This window comes from Oncorhynchus tshawytscha, linkage group LG14 (assembly GCF_018296145.1).
Source record: "Oncorhynchus tshawytscha isolate Ot180627B linkage group LG14, Otsh_v2.0, whole genome shotgun sequence".
Taxonomy (NCBI): domain Eukaryota; kingdom Metazoa; phylum Chordata; class Actinopteri; order Salmoniformes; family Salmonidae; genus Oncorhynchus; species Oncorhynchus tshawytscha.
Genome location: NC_056442.1, coordinates 13967472 through 13990305, shown reverse-complemented (window position 1 = coordinate 13990305; position 22834 = coordinate 13967472). Strand labels below are relative to the sequence as shown.

Genomic DNA, 22834 nt, shown 5'->3' with positions numbered 1-22834 from the left:
AAGGGAGTAGTACACAGCGCTGTACGAGATCTTCAGTTTATTGGCAATTTCTCGCATGGAATAGCCTTCATTTCTCAGAACAAGAATAGACTGACGAGTTTCAGAAGAAAGGTATTTGTTTCTGGCCATTTTGAGCCTGTAATCGAACACCCAAATGCTGATGCTCCAGGTACTCAACTAGTCTAAAGAAGTCCAGTTTTATTGCTTTTTTAATCAGAACAACAGTTTTCAGCTGTGCTAAAATAATTGAAAAATGATTTTTTAAGGATCAATTAGCCTTTTAAAATGATAAACTTGGATTAGCTAATATTAACGTGCTGTTGGAACACAGGAGTGATGGTTGCTGATAATGGGCCTCTGTACGCTTATGTAGATATTCTATAAAAAAATAATCTGCTGTTTCCAGCTACAATAGTCATTTACAACATTAACAATGTATTTCTGTATTTCTGATAAATTCTATGTTATTTTAATGGACAAAAAATGTGCTTTTGTTTTTCAAAAACAAGGACATTTCTAAGTGACCCCAAACTTTTGAACGATGGTGTAGTTTATAAATTCCTCATGAGCTTAGTTCAACTTTCACACCACATCAGAACCCAAAATATAAGATTGTTTTACTCCAATGTTTATAAACGTTAACAAACACTGTATAGCCTCAAAGCATGATTCAAATAATTTTTTATATTATGGATGGTCAGTACTTTCATACATAGCTTGGTCTATGAATTTGAGTGGTTTCATTTCTCCAAACCGATCCCTCAGCTTTTTTCCAAAACAGGCGGGGTACCCACTTTGTTATTGTTTCAACTGCGGATTGCCCCTTTAAAGGATCAGTTATGACTAAGCATTTTTCATTCATTACCTGAGGTGGAGTTTTCTCTGTGGTTGATGCGCTACCTCGGCACAGGAACACTCTTCTTCCTGGGCCTGAAGGCTCCGGGGTTGCCACGGAGACCATACATGCTCCTGATCAACGAGGACGAACGTGACGTGGAGGGCGGCACTGGCCAGGTAACCTAGTAAACACATCCCTTATGTGTGTATAATATCCAATGACTGTATAAATAAGAATATATCCTGATTCAATTTGTGTATGTGTGTAAGTTTGTAATGAGTGTCTGTTTGTCTGTCTGTGCCACCATGTCCCATAATAACCCCTATCTCTACCTCAGCCCCTGTTGAGTGGGGCGGAGGAGTCCCAGTCTACCTGGCAGGACTTTGGGCAGAAGGTGCGTCTGCTGGTGCCCTACATGTGGCCCCGGGGCAATATTCTACTACAGGGCCTGGTGCTGCTCTGCCTGTGCCTGCTTGGTTTGGAGAGGGTCATCAATGTCTTTGTCCCCATCTACTACAAGAACATCGGTGAGAGATCCTCCCTCATTTCTGAACATCTCCCCAAGAACCAGCTTTTTTCTGAATACCTTTTAAGATCTTAGTTGTTGTCACAGCCTTATTGTTTGCATTGCAGGTCATCTTTTTTTTCCAGAAGGCTTTGATATCATTGAGGCTGACATCTGAATATCTACCCAGCACAACTGCAGAAAAGATGACCTGAAACTGTCATTCCTTTTCAAAACCTCTCTTTCTGTCACAGTGAATGAGCTGACTGATGGGAGCCGCTGGAAGACCTTGGTCACCACTGTGTGTGTCTATGTCCTGCTCAAGATCCTGCAAGGTGGAGGGGCAGGTGAGTGGGACTTTCACCCCATATTTTCTTTCTCTACCGCTTTACTCATTCCTTGAGTGCTGTTATTTGAATTCTCTCTTTTGTTTCCTCGCTCTCTCACTCCTCTCCCCTTTCCCCCTTCCCCCTCTTTCTTTCCCCCCTCTTTCCTAGGTGCGTCTGGCTTCATCAGTAACCTGCGCTCCTTCCTGTGGATCCGCGTGCAGCAGTACACCAACCGGGTGGTGCAGGTACGTCTGTTCGGCCACTTACACTCACTGTCACTGCGCTGGCACCTGGGCCGACGCACCGGGGACGTCCTGCGCAGCATCGACCGCGGCACCTCCTCCATCAACACCCTGCTCAGGTGAGACTCATAATAATAAATTGTGTGTGTGTCAATGAGTACGTTTACATGCCCACTAGTGATGCACCGATATGACGATATCTGATATTTACAATTTTATCAGCCTTTTAAGCATTCTAGTACAGTTAAATAGTTAAAACACACACATGGGCGCAGCGGTCTAAGGCACTGCATCTCAGTGCAAGAGGCATCACTACAGTCCCTGTAGTTGTATCACATCCGGCCGTGATTGGGAGTCCCATAGGGCGGCGCACAATTTGCCCAGTGTCGTCCGGGTTTTGCCGGGGTAGGCCGTCATTGTAAATAAGAATTTGTTCTTAACTGACTTGCCTAGTTAAATAAAAGTTACACACACACACACCACACTGACCAACAAGTTATTTTGTTGGCATTTACGTATGTCCCCATTACCAGTAAAACATCATCAAAACCTATTTATTTCACTTACTTGCTGTGCCACTTACTTTCTGTGCCATTGTTCATTTGTTCAGTCATTTCATTCTCAACCAGGATTTCTATGGAATGGCGTTTGGGTTTTTGCGTATCAAATAATATAATATTTAACACTATTCCACATGTCAAATAAGCTTGTAGACCAATCAGGACCTGAATATGACTGCAAGTCACATAATGATTTAACGCATTCATAAATTTTTTACGTAGTTATTACACGTTGATTACACTATCACTCGTATTTCATGTCACAATGATTCATCGATACGTGTGCTATGAAGCTGGCAAAGTTGTCTCGCGCACCTACATTGCTGGTCATAAAAAAAGCTAGCTTGCTCATGGATGCAAACAATGTTCTTCCCCAAAAACCTAGCAAAATGACATTATCTGTTTCAGTAGCTGTAGTTAGCTAGCTTAGCTAACTATATAGCTAAGTGTCATCATCTAAAATAACCCTAATTTATAGGACAGTTCTTATTTGATTAATGGTCAGACCCATCTATGTGAAGCTAGCCACAAAAGGATTAGCTACAATAGTGGACTTTGCGGTTAGCCTTCAAAATAAAAGTATGGCATAATTTTACTATTTGTATTCATTAGCATCACTGTCAATGACATACTTTTATTTTGAAGGCAAACATCAAATTCCATTATTGTGCCTAATCCTTATTGTGGCGAGCTTCACAACACAACCTGGTCTGGTCGAGCATATATCTAGCCAGATGAACCTAGCTGGCTGCTTATAACGTTAGCTCTGGGCAACAGGGTTAAGTAGCTGGCTAGCAATTTGTTTTTCATGAACTGAAGTTCAATTTCAATAGGCGAACAACAATACTTACTCACAAGGATTCCTAAATCATTGCTAAGAATAATGAAAATGACTGCAGTTTCTACTGGTCATTGTTTTCAGGCTGGTTGTATTGGTGCTAGCTAGGTACCAAGCTAAAGCTTCCTACCCCAGAAGTTGTGGTCGAAGAAATTATGCTTTATTACCAACACAGTATTTATAACACATCGTTCGTGACCGGTGTTTGCTTGTTTGCAGAATTTTTTTGTACAGCTTTGACAGTGCTACTGACGTGCAAAGACCGAAATGGCGTTCCATAGTATGTATGTCGTGAAGCTAATAGCAGTGACACTATTACTGTGTAACTCCGGTAGGGCAACATCTGAAAAATAGCTCACTTGGTAGTGTGTACCGGTGCTCAACCAGTCGGCGAAAGCCAACATCACCCCCGACAGAGAACGGTTGATTGTCAAGGGCAATGAATTCCATTATCTTGGCTTTAATGGATATTGTGTACGACTTGTCTCGCTGAAATGTTCTTACTCTTTCAATGACTACTCGACTTGTTGACTGCTCGATCCACACTGGAGACATTGAGGGCTAGGTTAGGAATGCTGTGTTGCACATGTCACGCAAAATGTTACGTGGTGTCATTACGTCATGTACGTTTAAATAGGTATGCTTTGACATCGATTTTGCACATCGGCGTTAAACTAGACATTGGCCGATACCGATGTTGGCATTTTTAGCTAATATCGTCCGATTACGATATGTTCACCGATATATTGTGCATCCCTACTAATAATTATAATAGCAGTAGGCCGAGTAAGAAAATGTTTATGTAAACACCTTACTCACATGTGCCAGCGTTGGTGGCGCAAGCCTCCCTCTTATTCGCGAGTGAAGCTAGTTCGGAAAAACTGAAAGTAGGCATCTTAGAAATAGCTTTTACTTACAAACATTGGCTGTAGTTGATTCAAGAAGGTAGTTCTTGGATATTTCGTTTCGTGTCGACATTAAAATACATATTTTCTTAGTTCTCATTCTCAGTAACACAACATTCAACTGTTCTTATACCTGTGTAATAAAACTAATTACGTTTGAAGCAGCATTTTATTAGCATGTTACATAATACTTTGGTAATATTGTATTTTAATTGCATAGCAATTAGCTGAGTTTTTGTAACTGCTGTTACTACAAGAGGAATAGTGACTGTTCCTTAATTCCTACAAGCCTGACTCAGTTACTCCAGCTCTGTCAGGAGGAATGGGCCAAAATTCACCCAACTTATTGTGGGAAGCTTGTGGAAGGCTACCCGACACGTTTGACCCAAGTTAAACAATTTAAAGGTAATGCTACCAAATACTAATTGAGTGTATGTAAACGTCTGACCCACTGTGAAGGTGATGAAATAAATAAAAGCTGAAATAAATCATTCTCTATGCTATTATTCTGACATTTCTCATTCTTAAAATAAAGTGATGATCCTAACTGACCTAAGACAGGTAATTATTACTAGGGTTAAATGTAAGGAATTGTGAAAAACTGAGTTTAAATGTATTTGGCTAAGGTGTATGTAAACTTCCGACTTCAACTGTATATAGCATTTTTCTAAGCGTTTTACGTTATAAGTGGGAAACTCATCTGCCTTAGATTACTAATGATATCTTTCAGACACAGGTCGTATATGTCAAACACTGACTTATTAGCCCAGTTATCGATAATTTGTAGTCAGCAATGGGGGAGTGATTGCTTCCTACAATAGAACAAAACGTGTGCATTTCTAGCTATCTTTGAAAAGTGAGTCAGATCAAGTTTTTTTTTTGTCTTAGAGGCAGTGTTGTATTTTGAGACAGGCTTGAATAAGCTAAGTATCCAATACGCAGAGGGTAGAATAATTTGTCTGATTCTCTGTAATTATGGTATGGGAATAATTGTTTTATTTTGTAAAGTGGTTTCTTGCATCAAAAAGCACAACAACATTTTCAGACTGCCTTGTCTGAAGGACAAGTGGATAAACAGGTTCATGTCAAGCCATGCATGTTTTTTTTCAAAAGTGTCATGGAATGTAGGACTACATTAAACACCACACATTGGCTGCTACTGTAGGCTGGATGATAGAACAATTATTTCCATGTTAAAATGTTTTGGGATACATTTTCTCCATTGTTTTTGATGGTAGGCCACGGGTAGGCCTTCATTATGATCAAATAGCCACAGTAGCCTACTTGACCACTTAACTGTAATTTAAAGTAGGTACAGCCTCAGTGTTCACATTTAACGCCTGCCGGAAGTTGCACAGAATTTTCACAATGTTCAAGTTTGCGCTCAGCAGACCTGAAATTTGCTCAGTGCTGAAAAAATTGAGGGAACATTGGTCTGAGGTATGCTTGATTGAGCTTGCCCTTAACTTTGCACTTTTTGAACTATTCAGTATCAATCGTATCTCAAGTGTTTGGAAATATTTGACATACATATTTGATCTGATTTACTTTATCCTCAAAGCTTAGATATGGCTTCCTCTGGTGTTTGCTCTATCCTTTCCACCTTAAACTTGATTCCACCTTCCATTTCTACTTGCCAGGCCGTGTAACTATGATCCATCCCGCTGTACAGTCGTGGCCAAAAGTTTTGAGAATGACACAAATATTAATTTTCACAAAGTCTGCTGCCTCAGTGTCTTTAGATATTTTTGTCAGATGTTACGATTGAATACTGAAGTATAATTACAAGAATTTCATAAGTGTCAAAGGCTTTTATTGACAATTACATGAAGTTGATGCAAAGAGTCAATATTTGCAGTGTTGTTCCTGGATGGTTGGGAGAAGTTGCTCTCGGAGGATGTGTTGGTACCATTCTTTATTCATGGCTGTGTTCTTAGGCAAAATTGTGAGTGAGCCCACTCCCTTGGCTGAGAAGCAACCCCACACATTAATGGTCTCAGGATGCTTTTACTGTTGGCATGACACAGGACTGATGGTAGCGCTCACCTTGTCTTCTCCAGACAAGCTTTTTTCCAGATGCCCCAAACAATCGGAAAGAGGATTCATCAGAGAAAATGACTTTACCCCAGTCCTCAGCAGTCCAATCCCTGTAACTTCTGCAGAATATCAGTCTGTCCCTGATGTTTTTCCTGAAGAGAAGTAGCTTCTTTGCTGCCCTTCTTGACATCAGGCCATCCTCCAAAAGTCTTAGCCTCACTGTGCGTGCAGATGCACTCACACCTGCCTGCTGCCATTCCTGAGCAAGCTCTGTACTGGTGGTGCCCCGATCCCGCAGCTGAATCAACTTTAGGAGATGGTCCTGGCCCTTGCTGGACTTTCTTGGGCGCCCTGAAGCCTTCTTCATAACAATTGAACCGCTCTCCTTGAAGTTCTTGATTATCCGATAAATGGTTGATTTAGGTGCAATCTTACTGGCAGCAATATCCTTGCCTGTGAAGCCCTTTTTGTGCAAAGCAATGATGACGACACGTGTTTCCTTGCATCTCACCATGGTAGACAGAGGAAGAACAATGATTCCAAGCACCACCCTCCTTTTGAAGCTTCCAGTCTGTTATTCGAACTCAATAAGCATGACAGAGTGATCTCCAGCCTTGTCCTCGTCAACACTCACACCTGTGTTAACAAGAGAATCACTGACATGTCAGCTGGTCCTTTTGTGGCAGGGCTGAAATGCAGTGGAATTTTGGGGGGGGGGGTTCAGTTCATTTGCATGGCAAAGAGGGACTTTGCAATTAATTGCAATTCATCTGATCACTCTTCATAACATTCTGGAGTATATGCAAATTGCCATCATACAACCTGAGGTAGCAGACTGTGAAAATTAATATTTGTTTCATTCTCAAAATTTTGGGCCACGACTGTAGTATGTCTTAATTTCTTAGTGTTATCCTGACCTCTGGACAGTCTGTAGTTTCCTGTGTGTGTGACTTTCTGTGTCTGAACCCAGAGGTAAACCTGGACTCCCTCTCTTTCTCTCCACAGCTACATTGTATTCAGCATCTTCCCCACCATCGCAGATATCGTCATCTCCATCATCTACTTCATCACCTACTTCAACGCCTGGTTCGGACTCATCATATTCGTCTGTATGTTCCTCTACCTCAGTGAGTACAAGGCCTCCTTTCCAGAACCAATTCAGTTATATTTATAAGGTAATAATAATCTGATCTGAGTCAAATGTGATATGTCCTCTTGCTCAGTTGTTGCTCAGCTCTCTTTCTATTCTGGTTAGAGCCAGTTTGCGCTATTCTGTGAAGGGAGTTGTACGAGATCTTTAGTTTCTTGGCAATTTCCCGCATGGAATAGCCTTAATTTCTCAGAACAAGAATAGACTGACGAGTTTCAGAAGAAAGTTCTTTGTTTCTGGCCATTTTGAGCCTGTAATCGAACCCACAAATGCTGATGCTCCAGATAATCAACTAGTCTAAAGAAGGCAACTTTTATTGATGCTTTAATCAGCACAACAGTTTTTTCTAATGATCACTTAGCCTTTTAAAATGATAAACTTCGAATAGCTAACACAATGTGCCATTGAAACACAGGAGTGATGGTTGCTGATAATTGGCCTCTGTACACCTATGTAGATATTCCATAAAAAATGAACAATGTCTACACTGTATTTCTGATCAATTTGATGTGTAGAAAATGGGCTTTTCTTTCAAATACAAGGACATTTCTAAGTGAACGGTAGTGTATCTTCAGAATGAGGTTGTTCTTCTATAACAGCCCCTTTACCCCACTTGGCCTTTTTATCCACTTTTTGGGGGAATTAAAAAATATATATTTTAGTGTTCAATGTATTTTCAGTGTTATGTTTAACTCTGGCCTTTTCATTATGGGAGAAATGATAAATAATATTATAAATGTATTTGTTTAACTTTTTTAAAACTGTTGCGGTAATGTGAATTTTGTAAAAAATGGTGGTAAAATGCATAATATCTGATCAAAAAACATATTAATAATTATAAAATAGATAAGTACAGATCCTAATCTCAGTGATCCAAGAGGACATTTCATGAAAAATGACCATTTTTGGAGTCAAATTTCAGCTAGTAGTTTACATTTTTGATTGGTCAGATTTACATTACAGATAAGTGCAGGTGTGAGATGCGACTGAAATTTCACCGGTGGGGGAGAGCGAGAGAGAGAGGTGGACATGGAGGGTGCTTTGCTTGAAGCGCCGAACATCATCATGACATGACGTGAACTAGAATGTGCTTGAGCTATAGAGCCCCACAGTGGAGGTGTCATAATTCCCATAAAACCTAGCGGTCAAACAGGGAAATGGTTCCAATTGTTCATATGCGCCAAATATAATCTTTCTGTGAAATGCTTACTTAAGAAAATATTTACTAAATAAACTAATGTAGAAAAAAACAACAACACTACAAATAACAATAATAAGGCTATATTCTGTACAGGGGTAACGGTACTGAGTCAACGTGCGGAGGTACAGGTTAGTCAAGGTAATTGAGGTAATATGTACATGTAAGTAGGGGTAAAGTGACTATGCATAGATAATAAACATTGAGTAACAGCAATGTATTTTTATTTTTTACAAAATACATATAATTCAGCTCAGAGTCAAAAATGCTAATTATCATCAAAGTAGACATCATGCAAGACTACAAATCCCTGCAGCTCCTGCAAGTCATCTCTCGCTGACACCTTTGGTAACAGGTATTGTGTATATTTTAAAACTTACACAAGACAGTTCAAAGAATTGTCCATTTTAAAGAAATGTTGCCAATTTATTCATTGCTCAATGTAGCTAAAATTAGGTAGTTAATTCAGAGATTCTTACCTTTGCCTCTTTTCGACAGTCTAGTCCAGATCATTAAATTTGTAGTCCTTTATGATCGCCACATTAGCAGCTAATTAGCATTTCATTTTTGGGTGATAAATACAGGCAAATATATTGATAAAAGTCACTTAGTCTTCAAGAGATTTACACGGTAATCATAACGTCACGCCAGGGTAAACCTACACGAAACACCACCCTTATTTTAAGTGTCTCTAAAATAAATGGTGGGAAAATTATTCAAATCTAATCAAATTTTATTAGTCACATGCACCGTATATAAAAGGTGTAGCCCTTACAGTGAAATGCTTACTTACAAGCCCCTAACCAACAATGCAGTTTTAAAAAATATGAATAAGAAGTAAAGTAACAAGTAATTAAAGAGCAGCAGTAAAATAACAGCTGTGAGACTATATCCAGAGGGGTACCGGTACAGAGTCAATGTGCAGGGTAGAGTTGTTAAAGTGGCTATGCATAGATGATAACAACAGAGAGTAGCAGCGGTGTAAAAGAGGGAGGGGGGAGGCAATGCAAATAGTCTTGGTAGCCATTTTATTAGATGTTCAGGAGTCTTATGGCTTGGGGGAATGAGCTGTTTAGAAGCCTCTTGGACCTAGACTTGGTGCTCCGTTACCACTTGCTGTGCGGTAGCAGAGAGAAAAGTCTATGTCTAGGGTAGCTGGAGTCTTTGACAATTTTTAGGGCCTTCCTCTGACACCGCCTGGTATGGAGGTCCTGGATGGCAGGAAGCTTGGCCCCAATGATGTACTGTGCCTTTTGCACTACCCTCTGTAGTGCCTTGCGTTCTGAGGCAGAGCAGTTGCCATACCTGGCAGTGATGCAACCAGTTAGGATGCTCTCGATGGTGCAGCTGTAGAACCCTTTGAGGATCTGAGGACACATGCCAAATATTTTCTGTCTCCTGAAGGGGAATAGGTTTTGTTGTGCCCTCTTCGTGACTGTCTTGGTGTGCTTGGACCATATTAGTTTGTTGGTGATGTGGACGGCAAGGAACCTGAAGCTCTCAACTTGCTCTACTACAGCCCCGTCGATGAGAATGGGGGCGTGCTCGGTGCTCTTTTTCCTATAGTCCACAATCATCTCCTTTGTCTTGGTCACGTTGAGGGAGAGTTTGTTATCCTGGAATCACACTGCAAAGTCTCGGGCCTCCTCCCTATAGGCTGTCTCGTCATTGTCTGTGATCAGGACTACCACTATTGCCTCAATCGGCAAACTTAATGATAGTGTTGGAGTCGTGCCTGGCCGTTTAATCATGAGTGAACAGGGAGTACAGGTGGGGACTGAGCACACACCCCTGGGGGGCCCCTGTGTTGAGGATCAGCGTGGCAGATGTGTTGTTGCCTACCCTTACCACCTGTTACCACCTGGGGACGGCCTGTCAGGAAGTACAGGATCCAGTTACAGAGGGAGGTGTTTAGTCCCAGGGTCCTTAGCTTATTGATGAGCTTTGAGGGCACTATGGTGTTGAATGCAGAGCTGTAGTCAATGAATAGCATTCTCACATAGGTGTTCCTTTTGTCCAGGTGGGAAAGGGCAGTGTGGAGTGCAATAGAGATTGCATCATCTGTGGATCTGTTGGGGCATTATGCAAATTAGAGTGGGTCTAGGGTTTCTGGGATAATGGTGTTGATGTGAGTCATGACCAGCCTTTCAAAGCACTTCATGGCTACAGACGTGAGTGCTACGGGTCGGTAGTCATTTTTGCAGGTTACCTTAGTATTCTTTATAATTATATGCATATTCTAGCATCTTGTCCTGACAAAATATCCCATTTACTACGGTAACGTTATTTTTCCAAAAATGAAAATACTGCCCCCTAGTCACAAAAGGTTAAAACATGTTGGTATTACAGAATTTGACAGGGAGAGGTTGAAAATGTCAGTAAAGACACTTGCCAGTTGGTCAGCACATGCTCGGAGTACACGTCCTGGTAATCTGTCTGTGAATGTTGACCTGTTTAAAGGTCTTACTCACATCGGCTGTGGAGAGGGTGATCTCACAGTATTCCGGAACAGCAGGTGCTCTCATGCATTTTTCAGTGTTATTTCCCTCAAAGTGAGCGTAGAAGTAGTTTAGCTTGTCTGGTAGGCTCTTGACACTGGGCAGCTTTCGGCTGTGCTTCCCTTTGTAGTCTAATGGTTTGCAAGCCCTGCCACATCTGACGAGCTTCAGAGCTGGTGTAGTACGATTCTATCTTAGTCCTCTATTGATGCTTTGCCTGTTTGATGGTTCGTCGGAGGGCATAGCAGGATTTCTTATAAGCTTCCGGGTTAGAGTCCCGCTCCTTGAAAACGGCAGCTCTACCATTTAGCTCCGTGCAGATGTTGCCTCTGTTTCTCTGCATTAAAGTCTGCGGCTACTAGGAGCACCGCCTCTGGGTGAGCGTTTTCTTGCTTGCTTATGGCGGAATACAGCTCCTTCAATGCTGTCTTAGTGCCAGCCTCTAACTGTGGGGGTGTCTAAACAGCTACGAAAAATACAGATGAAAACTCTTAAGTAGATAGTGTGGTCTACAGCTTATCATGAGATACTCTACCTCAGGCGAGCAATAGCTCGAGACTTCCTTAGATATCGTGTACCAGCTGTTTCCGAAAATACATAGACCGCCGCCCCTTGTCTTTACAAGACACCGCTGTTCTATTCTGCCGGCCAGCTGTATGTTGAGAGTGCCGTCTTTCAGCCACAACTCCGTGAAGCATAAGATATTACATTTTTGAATGTCCTGTTGGTAGTTTAAATGTGTACATAGGTCATCTATTTTATTTACAAAGATTGCACGTTTGCTAGCAGAATGGATGGAAGTGAGTTATTCGATCACCTACAAATTCTCAAAAGGCAGCCCGCCCTCTGGCCCCTTTTTCTCCACCTCCTTTTCATGCATATCACGGGATCTGGGCCTGTTCCCTGGAAAGCAGTATGTCGTTGGCTTTGGGCTCGTTTGACTCGTTAAGAGAAAAAAAGGATTCTGTCAGTCTGTGGTGAGTAATCGCAGTCCTGAAGTCCAGAAGTTATTTTTGGTCATAAGAGACGGTAACGGCAACATTATGTACAAAATAAGTTTACAAACGAGAGCAAATAGTAACAAACAAAAAAACACAATCTGTTGGAGACACGTCAGCCTTCTTCTCGGCGCCATTTTTCTGGAACCATTTCCTTGTTTGACCACTAGATTTTATGGGTATTATGGCTCATACTGTGGTACTCAATATCTATCATTATAACTTTACAGAATTATATAAACATAATTGATCGGGAGGAATATTTTTGGAACCAAAAATAACATTCATTATTAACCGGTTCTCAAGATTTAAAAAGAATGGTTATATTCCGGAACACTAGAGATCAGTTTCCTTCTTCATTTTTAGTTTTTTTTGGTTCTGTTCCCTGAACGGGTTCCAACCCCTGGTAATAACAATGTAATATTTCATAATGGTTCATCAATATATTGCTCCAGCCCTTACCATCATCATCACGGAATGGAGGACTAAGTACAGGCGAGACATGAACACCCAGGACAACAACGCCAAGTCCAAGGCAGTGGACTCCCTGCTCAACTTTGAGACGGTACGGAGATGCTCCCATTGACTTATAACCTCAATATTGGGTCGTGTTCATTAGTACTATAGTGGAGAAATGACAAGATTAAGTTATAATACTGTTATTGCATCAAATGGTTGTTTTATGCAATAGAATAGGGTTCTATTAGTACTCGCTTATCTGTGTGTGTGAACTGAGAGGAGCCTTTGATTTATGAATGGTTTGGTGATTAATTCCTACAGCATGCATTTCATAGAATGATTTGGTGTTTGTTTACTGTTAGGTACCAGGGAGAGATGCCTCTGGTATGAGAGGAACCTTGTCTTAGGGGCCAAACTCTGGTTTCTGTACAATAAGAAAAGTCTACATGACAAATACTATTTGGCTGGGGGATACTCCTTTCTCTTATATCAAGTCTCACCTTGTGACCCATTCCACATATCTGTTGTTTGTCATGTAAACTAAGTGGGTGTATCTTTGCTATACAATATCTTTGTATTCTTTGTGTCAGGGCTCACAACCCAACAGTCAAGAGTGTTGGGTTGACCAGCCTTGTTATTGCAGAGCACTCACATCATGACCTGCTTTCCTTATTAATAAGTTCATAAATATTTTTGTTTTAAGTACAACTCTGACTTGTGTGATAAGTTTGTTTCTCCTCATTTGATAATAAAGAAATAACCACCACAGGACACACAAAGGAAAATGTAAAAAAAATGTTTTGCAACAGAAAATGAAAAATAAGTCCAGGTAGTCTCTCCCTGTTTCAGTCTGTTTGGGTACCTAATGAACACAATCCAGAATCCCCACCACATTACATTTTTGCAGCTTCAAAGTTGCTTCATGACTGTTTTTCCAACAGGTGAAGTACTACAACGCAGAAAATTATGAAGTGAACCGTTTTGAGGACGCCATCCTGAAGTATCAGGTAATCTAGACTATAGATGTCAAACGCTGAAGAGTTGAGAATGTAGATATGTGTAAAGTTACACCAGAGTGCTTGCTTTGGTTTATGGGGTAGATGTGTTTGACCACCTTCGATGCTTCTCCATCTCTACCCCCCCCCCCGACCTGATGTCTCAACCTTTGAATGCTTGGCTATGAAAAGCCAGCATTTACTCCTGAGATGCTGAACTGTTGCACGCTCTATAAACACTGATTTATTATTTGACCCTGCTGGTCATAGATGAACATTTGAATGTCTTGAAGAAAGATCTGGCCTTGATGGCCATGTACTCTTATAATGCACAGCCAAAAGAGGACTGGCCACCTCTCAGAGCCTGGTTTCTGCCTAGGTTTCTTCCTTTCTATGGAGTTTTTCCACGCCAATGTGCTTGTGCATCTGCATTGTTTGCTCTATGGGCTTTTAGGCTGGGTATCTATATAAGCACTTTGTGACAACTGCTGATATAAAAAGGCCTTTCTAAAATACATTTGATTGAAATGTTGATTGATTGAGCTTGCCATTTATTGATGTGCTATGATTTTAGAACGGCCACCAGTAGACGTTGCTCTTTACCTTTTGTAAATCTGTTGTTTCCAGGTCTTTTCGACAGCACAAGCAGATCTGAGACCAGGCTTTAACTCTATTTATTATAATGTTGTATTTATGGTCTGCATAACAATGACTATAGGAGTTGGCAAGACAGCACAAGCAGATCTGGGACCAGGCTATAACTATATTGATTTTAATGTTGCATTTGCATTCTGTCTGTCTGTCCCCTCCCATCCTAGATTTCAGAATGGAAGACCCAAGCCTCTCTGGCCTTCCTGAACCAGACCCAGAACCTGATTGTTGGCTCAGGCCTACTGGCAGGCTCACTGCTCTGTGCCTACTTTTTCCAGGAGGGCAAGTTTAAGGTACTGAGCTCAGAGTGCTTGCTAGCTTAAGGGTCATTCCACTTCGAAAAGGAGAAGAAAGAGGATTTTGACACCCACTTTCTCAGATTGTGCTGAAATCTTTCTTAGGTTAGAAACAGATAAGATTAGCATTCCTGAAACATTGTTTTATTGAAATGTATAATTTGATCTAGGGTAAATTAAGCTAATTGATTTGCACCCAAATTGGCAATTTTAATTTATAGGATTTATATAATCTTCAATAAATAAATAATAATAATAAAGAAACGTCCTCACTGTCAACTGCGTTTCTTTTCAGCAAACTTAACATGTGTAAATATTTGTATGAACATAACAAGATTCAACAACTGAGACATAAACTGAACAAGTTTCACAGACATGTGACTAACAGAAATGGAATAATGTGTCCCTGAACAAAGATGGGGTAAAAATCAAAAGCAACAGTCAGTATCTGGTATGGCCACCAGCTGCATTAAGTACTACAGTGCATCTCCTCCTCATGGACTGCACCAGATTTGCCAGTTCTTTCTGTGAGATGTTACCCCCCTTTTCCACCAAGGCACCTGTAAGCTCCCGGACATACAGTGGGGCAAAAAGTATTTAGTCAGCCACCAATTGTGCAAGTTCTCCCACTTAAAAAGATGAGAGAAGCCTGTAATTTTCATCATAGGTACACTTCAACTATGACAGACAAAATGAGAAAAAAAATCCAGAAAATCACATTGTAGGATTTATTGTTATTTTTTTTCTCCCCAATTTCGTGGTATCCAATTGTTTAGTAGCTACTATCTTGTCTCATCGCTACAACTCCCGTACGGCTCGGGAGAGACGAAGGTTGAAAGTCATGCGTCCTCCGATACACAACCCAACCAAGCCGCACTGCTTCTTAACACAGCGCGCATCCAACCCGGAAGCCAGCCGCATCAATGTGTCGGAGGAAACACCGTGCACCTGGCAGCCTTGGTTAGCGTGCACTGCGCCCGGCCCGCCACAGGAGTCGTTGGTGCGCGATGAGACAAGGATTTCCCTACCGGCCAAGCCCTCCCTAACCCGGACGACGCTAGGCCAATTGTGCGTCGCCCCACGGACCTCCCGGTCGCAGCCGGTTACGACAACATTGTAGGATTTTTATTGAATTTATTTGCAAATTATGGTGGAAAATGAGTATTTGGTCACCTACAAACAAGCAAGATTTCTGGCTCTCACGGACCTGTAACTTCTTCTTTAAGAGGCTCCTCTGTCCTCCACTCGTTACCTGTATTAATGGCACCTGATTGAACTTGTCATCAGTATAAAAGACACCTGTCCACAACCTCAAACAGTCACACTCCAAACTCCACTATGGCCAAGACCAAAGAGCTTTCAAAGGACACCAGAAACAAAATTGTAGACCTGCACCAGGCTGGGAAGACTGAATCTGCAATAGGTAAGCAGCTTGGTTTGAAGAAATCAATCACTGATAATTTCCCTCGATCTGGGGCTCCACGCAAGATCTCACCCCGTGGGGTTAAAATGATCACAAGAACGGTGAGCAAAAATCCCAGAACCACACGGGGGGACCTAGTGAATGATCTGCAGAGAGCTGGGACCAAAGTAACAAAGCCTACCATCAGTAACACACTACGCCGCCAGGGACTCAAATCCTGCAGTGCCAGACATGTCCCCCTGCTTAAGCCAATACATGTCCAGGCCCGTCTGAAGTTTGCTAGAGAGCATTTGGATGATCCAGAAGAAGATTGGGAGAATGTCATATGGTCAGATTAATTCAAAATATAACTTTTTGGTAAAAACTCAGAATGCTGAGTTGCATCCAAAGAACACCATACCTACTGTGAAGCATGGGGGTGGAAACATCATGCTTTGGGGCTGTTTTTCTGCAAAGGGACCAGGACGACTGATCCGTGTAAAGGAAAGAATGAATGGGGCCATGTATCGTAAGATTTTGAGTGAAACCCTCCTTCCATCAGCAAGGGCATTGAAGATAAAACGTGGCTGGGTCTTTCAGCACACACCGCCCAGGCAACGAAGGAGTGGCTTCGTAAGAAGCATTTCAAGGTCCTGGAGTGGCCTAGCCAGTCTCCAGATCTCAACCCCATAGAAATCTTTGGAGGGAGGTGAAAGTCTGTGTTGCCCAGCAACAGCCCCAAAACATCACTGCTCTAGAGGAGATCTGCATGCAGGAATGGGCCAAAATACCAGCAACAGTGTGTGAAAACCTTGTGAAGACTTACAGAAAACGTTTGACCTCTTGTCATTGCCAACAAAGGGTATATAACAAAGTATTGAGATGATAAACTTTTGTTATTGACCAAATACTTATTTGTAAACTTGATATTTCATTAGCAAACATTTTCATTTATTTTTTTTTGCTTTGTCATTAAATAATATATTTTCCGCATTTGTTACGTTATAGCCTTATTCTAAAATGTATTACATTGATGAGGGGGAAAAACAATCTACACACAATACCCCATAATAACAAAGCAAAAACAGTTTTTTTAGGAAATGTATATAAAAAAACAAAATTATATCACATTTACGTAAGTATTCAGACCCTTTACTCAGTACTTTGTTTCCCAGAAGAGTGGCGGCTGTTACAGCAGCAAAGGGGGGACCAACTCCAAAATAATTCCCGTGATTTTGGAACGAGATGTTCGACGAGCAGGTGTCCACCTACTTTTGGTCATGTAGTGTGTGTACTGTAGAAATCTTTGTCAGAAATAATGGTATATTTCCCTTGATGTAGCGATGCTGAATGTAAAAAATGTCTCAACATACCCCACTGCTATATTTGTTGAATATTATGTGAATCCTAAAAATTAAAAGGGCATATTTGGATGAAATTAATTATCTTAATTTCTCAGAGATTAAAATATAACAAAATCATTTTACAGGAATGCAAATGTTTTCTGTTTCTAACTACAAAAGCAATTTCAGAAAAATCTGAACAGGTGGGTGTCTTGGCTTGCTGAAATGACAGTATTTTACAAATGAATGTAACAGTTCCTCACCCTGACAATAATAGTCAATGAGCCAGGAAAAACTGTAAAACTGGTTTGGTTTTTGTTAAACAGACACTTTCAGGATGAGAACCCATTTTAAAGGGGAGTTCAGTATTTTACAACTTCATGTTAAGGGCCTAGATACTCATTTTGTTACCTTTTTCACACTATTGAGCCATTCTAAAACAAACTGCTGGCTCTTTTCACATTGTGCTTTTCAGCATGGTTCCAGCAACTACGGTGAATGTGTGGAGGCATAACCAGGCCACTGCAGCTGGGTTTGGCTCAGTAGTGCGAAAAGCTCAACAGTCTCACCTCAATCTCAGGCCGCTTTTCTCTTTCACTATGCAAGGGCTACGCTGTTTTTCGTCTCTATGTCCTACATTAGATTCTAAATCTTCATTGTACTCTAATAAGGAAATTATTCTTCAGCTTGCCTTGCAGACAAACAAAATCAATACAAATGCAAAACATAGACATATTGCATCACTATAAGGCCAAGCAGCCTTGCTATGGTTTCATGCTTGAAAAATGCATGTTTGAAGAAAGAAATCCTATAACACTGAGTGATGTTACACGTTTTTCTTAATAATAAATATGGTGTTTGAAGTGTTATGATACATTTAACCAGGTTAGTGCCCTCTATCCCCAGCTTGGAGACTTTATCCTCTTTGGCACCTACATCATCCAGCTCTACACCCCTCTCAACTGGTTTGGAACCTACTACAGGTAAGAGGTGTTATGGGCTGAGTTTCAATTCTACTTCCTTACTTCCTTATGAAGCTAGACTATTGCGATAAATCTATGAAAGGCATCATGTATTACAGTACCCATAATGCAAAACGGGCTCTGTATAATACATTGGTCTTCATCCTCCACAGAATCATCCAGAAGTCCTTCATCGACATGGAGAGCATGTTTAAGCTCTTCACCGAAGAAGAGGAGGTAATTTTGAAATTGGTTGTCGATGGTCTTCATCAACATTAGCCAATCTCTCATGGGAAGATTATGCGTGTTAACCGAGAGATTGGGATGCGTAGGATAACGAGCAGTAGTAGTTCCAGTGTTTGGTTTTTCGACACGGGTTATTTGGACAAATCACGATTTCGCAGGTCTTAGCATCTTTCGAATTTCAGAAGTGGGATAGACTTTCTGCCTGTAATTTGCAAACAGAGAGAGTGGAGCTCCTTGTTCCAGTTCCACTCCTTGGTCTAGCAATTGATTTCTTCTCTTAACATGTGTGGACCTAGAACTTAATCGAGCAGCTGACCAATTACGAGAGAGTCAATGACCAGCATTTTGGTGTCTGTCAGGATTTCTTTGCACTGCATTATGAGAAATAGTTTTTTGGTCAAATAGATTTACTTTGACTTCCCTTCAGGTGAAGGACGTGGTGAATGCAGGGAATCTTCTCTATAAACTGGGAAAAGTGGAGTTTGAGAATGTGTACTTTAGCTACACTGACGGGTAAGTCCTTGCTTAGATCACTTAGATGTATTTTTAGGTCTTCTTTGGACGAATGATCCAGCGCCTCTCAAAATTCGTCATCTCTCCCTTAATCAACTAGTAGTAGTTCTGAAATGTTTATTGCTTGCCTACATTTTACTCCCTCCTCTGTTTAATATAACACACATACATTAATTATTCATTTCGGGTTGCCCCGAATAATTAATGTATGTGTGTTATATTAAACATAGAGGAGGGAATAAAATGAAGGCAAGCAATAAACATTTCAGAACAACTGCTCGTCGAATAAGACATTGGAGAGATGACGAATTCTGGCAAAGAAATTTATTTATAGACTAACACACTTGAAACAAATAGCCAAACTGAAAACTGTAGACATTACTGGTGCCTCCCCAGCGATCAAACCAACATAAAAAATCAAATGAAACGCAGCGAAATGTGATTAAAAATCTCAACAAGCAAGTAAGTCGCAGCGATGAAGAATTGAGTACGTGCGTGTTCAAGCAAGTCGCAGCAATGAAGAATTGAGTACGTGCGCATTCACGCGATGGGGGGGATTCTGGCAGGGGGAGCTTTTAGCATAACACCGGAACCCATTTACCAGGATCCGGCACCTCTCTTGGCATAAACAATTAGTTTCACTGTTTGCAATTTCAAAATTATAATAAAATCTATCAGTTAATTCAAGTGCCTCCTCTGTAATTCTCATACCCCCTATAAACCGTCATGTGAAAATGTGCCTGATATTCTAAGAATTGATCTGTGTTGGGCCTGTCCAGGTTTATGGTTTGCGCAACATTGTAGCCTGTATAGACCAATGTGTGGCCATTGCTGTGGTGTGTGTGAGAGAGAGGAGCGTGCATGTATCTTTCTCGGAAATAGAATGAGATTCACTTTCTATGATCTCCCTCCCTCTCTCTGCTCTGATAGACATGAGCCTGCAACTCTAATCTCTGCAGTGTTGCACTTTGTTTATTTCCTCGTAGAAACATATCCCTGGGAAGGGTGCTGGACATGCCTGAGCACCCTTGATAAATATAAATACATTTGCCAAAGTTACAGAATTACTGCTGTCTATTCAGAAATAAATGAAATAAATCAGATTACTACACCGTGGAGTAGGCCTATAATTTAGCCATAGCCGGTGAGTGAGCTGCGCGTCATTGGGTGAGTCAGTGAAACTGGAAAGCTTTTTTAGGACTATAATTTCCTCATATTTTACCATTTATGTCACTCCACACACCTAGTCCAATTGGCGGCCCGTGGGCTGAATAAGGTTTTATTTGGCCCCCCATGTTATATGAGCAAAAAATACACATTTTTGAGTGAATTTTCATTGTTGGACATAAAAGACTAAACTCTGGGTTATCCACTCCAAGTGATTTTAATTTAAGACATTTGTTCCCAAGTATTCCCACGCATAATAGAGACGTGATCGTATACAAACGCAAGCCAGGTTTGAAATGATTTTGTTTTAGTCAAACATTATGTCTGTTTGGGATTCTTGCGGTCGATTCTTTGCAGTCTACAAATGATTTGTAATTATGTTCTGGCCCCCCGACCATCCGCTTAAGAAAGAATCGGCCCGCGGTTGAATCGAGTTGATGGATTCAATACAAGGTCGTTTTTATTGATGTCAGATTCTGTTTGTCAGTGTCAAAGTAGAATGTCATTTCAATCATTTGTGACGTATTAAATAAGATTCTGCTCAAGTCCCCAGTCATCTAAAATGATGTAGAATTGCAAGAAATGTGTTTATGAAAGGCAACAAAAAATCCCAGACCCTAAACTTTAAAAAAAAGAATCCCTGTGTGTGCAACTTCTTAAAGCACCTCTATATGCATGCAATTCTTTATTATAAAGGTGATTTTCTTTTTTTCCCATGTGTTCCGGTCCCTAAGAGGCCCACCAGGTCACCCTCCCTCGGCTCACTTTTTGTTCCGGCACCTCCCAATTTCCAAATTAACCACTAGCCTTACACAGTTAATGTTTCAGAAACAGTTTGATGAATAATCAATAGTTGTGGTTGTTCCAGTGTTCTCCTTTGATTACATATATTTTTTGTGCTTCTGTGTTTTTTTTAAGGAAGGAGATTCTTAAGGACGTATCATTCACTGTGCAGCCAGGCCATACTGTTGCATTGGTAAGATTGAATTCCAAGCATTACCCAGGGGTGAAAGAGCGACTGCCTTTAAAAAACAATACATCCCTTTGAAAACGGCCTATGTGTCATCGATATGAGTCAAAAATAGTTATTCTAGTGTCAAAATTGACTACAAAGTGTGCGACGTTCATTTGCCAGCTAAAATGGGGTGAACAGCTGTGGTGATTGTTCTCTATCCAATAGCATAGACAGTGAGACAGAACTGCCCAGCGGCTCTGACTTTGTTTACATAACACCACACACACTTTTTTTTAACTTACGAAATACTGCACCAAACTCCTTAGTTAGATGTAAAATTGCTCCACTTAAACATCAGCAAAATTAATTACAGATTTGTTGCATTATCTTAGATTCATTTTGGGGATTTTGAGGGAACGTGAAATAGGCTTCTGCATCTGCAGTGTCTCATGGGGGACAAACATTAACCAAACGCGGAATCGGTCAGGAAACACACTTTTGAGACTGAAATCTCGTTTTTTGAATGGCAACAGAAAAAAGCACGTGCCAATCAGCGTGTTCAGTGGCTCTTAAAGCAAATAATACTAGACTTGGGTCTTGAAGAGTGGTTAATTTCTCTCTTTTTCTCAACAGTCGTGATGGTTTGGATCTGTCGATTGTTCTCGCTTCTCAACTGTCTGTGTTTGTGTGTGGACGCCCCTAGGTTGGCCAGTCAGGGTGCGGTAAGAGCACCCTCCTTCGCCTGCTGTTCCGTTTCTATGACGTCCAGGGGGGATGCATCCGCATCGATGGCCAGGACATCTCTAAGGTGAGTAATTTGCCCAGTTGCAAGAATAGTTGTCTGATCACATGCTGTATATAACATTTTGTTTTCAATGCGCTCTGGTGGTTTTACAAGTTCAGGTAGTGCCTCCCCGTTTCACCCTTTACTGCTTAAGTGTCATCTGAGACTCTTCATTTCTGGGTGCAGGTGAAGCAGGTGTCTCTGCGTGCCCACATCGGCGTGGTGCCCCAGGACACAGTCCTCTTCAACGACAACATCCGCGACAACATCCGCTACGGACGCATCTCTGCCAGCGACCATGAAGTGGAGGCGGCGGCCATTGCCGCAGACATCCACAAGAAGATCCAGACGTTCCCAGAAGGTACGGAAATACCACCGTCTCTTTTGACGGTTTCTTGAACACCGATTTAAGCCAGCAGCATACCACCCTGCATCCCACTGCTAGCTTGCTTCTGAAGCTAAGCAGGGCCGGTGCTGGTCAGTCCCTGGATGGGAGATCAAGTAGTGTTGGAGGGCCAGTAGGAGGCACTCTTTCCTACGGTCTAAAAAAAAGATCCCAATGCCCCATGTCAGAGATTGGGGACATTGCCCTGTGTAGGGTACCGTCTTTCGGATGGGTCGTTAAACGGATGTCCTAACTCTGGTCACTAAAGATCATATTGCACTTATCGTAAGAGTTAAGGCTGTGTGATATTGCCAAAAAATCATATCTAGATTTTTTTTCAAACGTGTGTGATTCACAATAAATACGCTACATGGCCAAAAGTATGTAGACATCCCTTCAAATGTGTGGATTCAGGTATTTCAGCCACACCCGTTGCTGACAGGTATAAAATCAAGCACACAGCCATGCAATCTCCATAGACAAACATTGACAGCAGAATGGCCCGGACTGAGGAGCTCAGTGACTTTCAATGTGGCATCGTCATAGGATGCCACCAGTGGTGGTAAAAGTACCCAATT

At 41.3% G+C, this 22834-nt stretch overlaps 1 protein-coding gene across 3 annotated transcripts in view; it reads left to right on the top strand.

Annotated features, from left to right (window-relative positions):
* The window catches only part of LOC112266591 (ATP-binding cassette sub-family B member 6), a 35024-nt gene that overhangs the window by 5206 nt on the left and 6984 nt on the right, over positions 1–22834 (top strand). For all 3 annotated transcript variants that reach the window (XM_024444195.2, XM_024444194.2, XM_024444196.2), the window contains exons 3-16: positions 871–1014; positions 1176–1365; positions 1598–1690; positions 1841–2033; positions 7260–7381; positions 12554–12663; positions 13499–13564; positions 14371–14496; positions 18151–18227; positions 18380–18443; positions 18880–18965; positions 21051–21108; positions 21791–21895; positions 22058–22232. In XM_024444195.2, coding sequence (XP_024299963.2) covers positions 871–1014; positions 1176–1365; positions 1598–1690; positions 1841–2033; positions 7260–7381; positions 12554–12663; positions 13499–13564; positions 14371–14496; positions 18151–18227; positions 18380–18443; positions 18880–18965; positions 21051–21108; positions 21791–21895; positions 22058–22232 — 1609 coding nt within the window. The remainder of the gene's footprint in view (positions 1–870; positions 1015–1175; positions 1366–1597; positions 1691–1840; positions 2034–7259; positions 7382–12553; positions 12664–13498; positions 13565–14370; positions 14497–18150; positions 18228–18379; positions 18444–18879; positions 18966–21050; positions 21109–21790; positions 21896–22057; positions 22233–22834) is intronic.